General features: G+C 40.2%; 1 protein-coding gene across 5 annotated transcripts in view; it reads right to left on the bottom strand.

Annotated features, from left to right (window-relative positions):
• The window catches only part of tulp3 (TUB like protein 3), a 22725-nt gene that overhangs the window by 10977 nt on the left and 8835 nt on the right, over positions 1-2913 (bottom strand). For 3 of the 5 annotated variants that reach the window (XR_001310652.1, XM_014013797.1, XM_014013795.1), the window contains exon 2: positions 86-127. Coding sequence is in view for 4 of the 5 variants with exons in the window: in XM_014013797.1 (XP_013869251.1) it covers positions 86-127 (42 nt within the window). In the remaining variant the exon portion in view is untranslated. Of the gene's footprint in view, positions 1-85; positions 128-2837; positions 2880-2913 lie in introns of all 5 variants that reach the window. The other 2 variants (XM_014013800.1, XM_014013796.1) reach the window with 1 other exon arrangement.

The raw sequence follows: 2913 nt of genomic DNA, 5'->3' as shown, positions 1-2913 counted from the left end.
ACCCAAAGTTGAGTAAAAAAAACCCTTTAAAAAGTGAATTTTGCATAATAGGACCCCTTTAATAATGCGAGGTGTTGTCATATACCTTGATGTTGAATTTGGGGAGAAGCTGGCAGAGCTGGATGGTCTTCAGGGCGGAGCCAGACGAACAGGAAACATGAAAAAAGAAGAGATTATCAGTGATGACTTTATTTTTGTACAGTTTAAATGATTAATTAATCACAAAACATTGCACAGAAAAGGAAGTGTTATAACAAATGGTCAGTAAAATCCCCCCACAAAAGAGCTCKTTGCAGATGTGAGTGATGAATGTTTCATCAGTCCGTCACAGCTTAGGTGACAAGAGGACGCGTCACTTGTCCCCTTCTAGTGTGTTACACCGAGGTAGCCATGGCGATAGCGGCTCCGACAACAGCTCACCTCCGGCGTCAATGATTAAAAATCACGAGTCACTTTCTGAGGCTCGCCAGTAACCGGAGGCCCCTCGCACTTTGCTGCGAAGATTCACGGGCTGAAAAAAGCGTCGGCTCTGCCAAGAAGGGCGGCCGTGTTCGAACCGCTTTCCCAAAAATCTCCATTTTTCCTCGGTCTGCCTCAGCTCAGAGGGCTTTGTGAGACAAAAATCATTTCAGAAATGGTCACAGGAGAGTATTTGACTAAAGCTATTAAAAGTCGCTCGCTAACCARGAGAAATGCCATCATTATCAAACTGCTGTCTGCTTCGTCACACGCCCGTTTTAATTAAAAGCTTTCCACTTTGCCACTTCGAAATGGAATTTAGAACCGGGCCGAGAGTAGCCTAGTTCCTGCCAAAAGCATTTTCAACCTCCAGCTTGGAGGAGAGTTCAGCCTTGATTAGATGAAACGTTTAACTCTGTGTGTTCACACAGAAACAAGACAGAGAGAAATCACATTTACATACAGCTTCCCTCAAACGGTATTCGTTTCACTCCTCATTTTCAGCTACTGTATGTAGTGCAGGTATGCATGCAAGTACGGTAACTTAAATCTCATTGTGCATTTAGAGGGAGAAGGGTTTTTTTGTAAATTTGATGCCACAGCATCATCCATCACAAACACACCGAAGTGCTGCTTGGAGAAAACAAACATCTCATCACCTTTAATAAATAAATCTGTTTGTCAGATCCACAGCCTGAGAGGTGCAGCGTCAAAACTTTCTGAAGGAGCAAAAAAAATGCGACAGAAATAGTCCAAACACTTCGCAACGATCAACGATGAAAGAAGCACAAAAATCTAGACATTTGTGACCCATCGCATCGAAACGAGGATTAAGTCCAAAAGTGGTATATGGAGAAACAGGCAGATAAAGGGTTTTGATTTAAATGTGTGCAAAAATTGCATTTTATCAAACTATAATGAATAAATTCCTTATCAATGTATCATTTGAATGAGCTGTCTATAATCCCAGATTTTTTTTGAAGCATTTGTTTGAGCAGTAGCAAAAAAAAAAAATCTGATTTTGAGGAAAAACGCCTTCAAATTTTGAATTTTCTCTGTGAGCTAGCAAAGTTTTTGTCTCTTCCCAACAAGGAAATCTTAATATACAAATACTGTTTGAGGTTTCCTCTTTATACNACAGCAATTATGCTGAGTCAGGCTTGATTTTTAGTAATCTTTTCCTGTTAAATCAATAAATCAAATCAAATCAAATCAAATTGGTCATGTGACTATGAAATAAGGGTGTCCAGAGACTCCAGGGGATTAATCGTCAAATTAATCGTTATCGGCTAAATACTACGATTAATCGTGATAATTTTTTTTTGCCTGAGACCCTAAGTCTCATATGAGGCAGAGTCGTGGTCGCAGCTTCTTTTTTCTCTCTCCCTCCTCTGTTCTGCACTCACTCTGCATGATGTTACCAGAGCAGGGAGCAGCAGCTGTCAAAATACCTCAGAAACTGGAACAAATAGGCTTTAACAAGGCTTTAATAAGATAAACAATAGAGGTACATGAGAAAACGTGTTCATAACGAATGAAAATAAATAAATAAATAGTGTGCGTGTTAGAGTTGGGCATAATCGTATCATGTGCAATTAATCGTCAGAAAAACACTAATCGATTACTTTTTGGCACTTGACGATTAATACGATTAATGCCACCAGGCAGAGTCCGGTCGCTGCTCCTCTCTGCTCCAAATACGTTGAGCATTTAAAAAAAAAGGTTCTATCATTTATTTATCCATCAACACAATTTAAAATTTGATGTATAGACCGAAGACTGTAATTTTGACACAATTTGGAACAGCTTTGTATGAATAGCAAATCTTTCCCACTAAATTGGCCATGTGACCAGGACATAAAGGTGTCCAGGGACTTCAGGGGATTAATCGTCAAATTAATCGTTATCGGCTAAATACCACAATTAATCATGATTAATTTTTTTGCCAATATTGCCCAACCCTAGTGCGTGCCGGTCTCAAACCCTGGTCTCCCACTCTCTGGTCCAACACTCTACCCATTACCCTATTAGAGGCTTGTTGTGAAATGAGCTACACATTGCACAACAACAACCATGACAGCTTTTTATACTGAGGAGGTGGAGTCTCACCCGGGGGTTGCTAGGTAAGGGGCTGAACGCAGGTTCCGGTGGGTTGTCGTACGGCTTGTGACGTCACAAAATGACGGAAGTATAAAACTTGTCATTAACATACATTAAAAATACATTTACTTACAGCTAATATGCCCCTGGGTGCATTTTTTTGGTCCTAGGACTGTTTTTTTAAGAAGTACATACCCAAAGTTGAGTAAAAAAAACCCTTTAAAAAGTGAATTTTGCATAATAGGACCCCTTTAATAATGCGAGGTGTTGTCATATACCTTGATGTTGAATTTGGGGAGAAGCTGGCAGAGCTGGATGGTCTTCAGGGCGGAGCCAGACGAACAGGAAACATGA

Source organism: Austrofundulus limnaeus, unplaced genomic scaffold, assembly GCF_001266775.1.
Source record: "Austrofundulus limnaeus strain Quisiro unplaced genomic scaffold, Austrofundulus_limnaeus-1.0 Scaffold106, whole genome shotgun sequence".
NCBI lineage: Eukaryota > Metazoa > Chordata > Actinopteri > Cyprinodontiformes > Rivulidae > Austrofundulus > Austrofundulus limnaeus.
The sequence above is the reverse complement of the archived record's forward strand: the minus strand, read 5'-3'. Positions and strand labels throughout refer to the sequence as shown.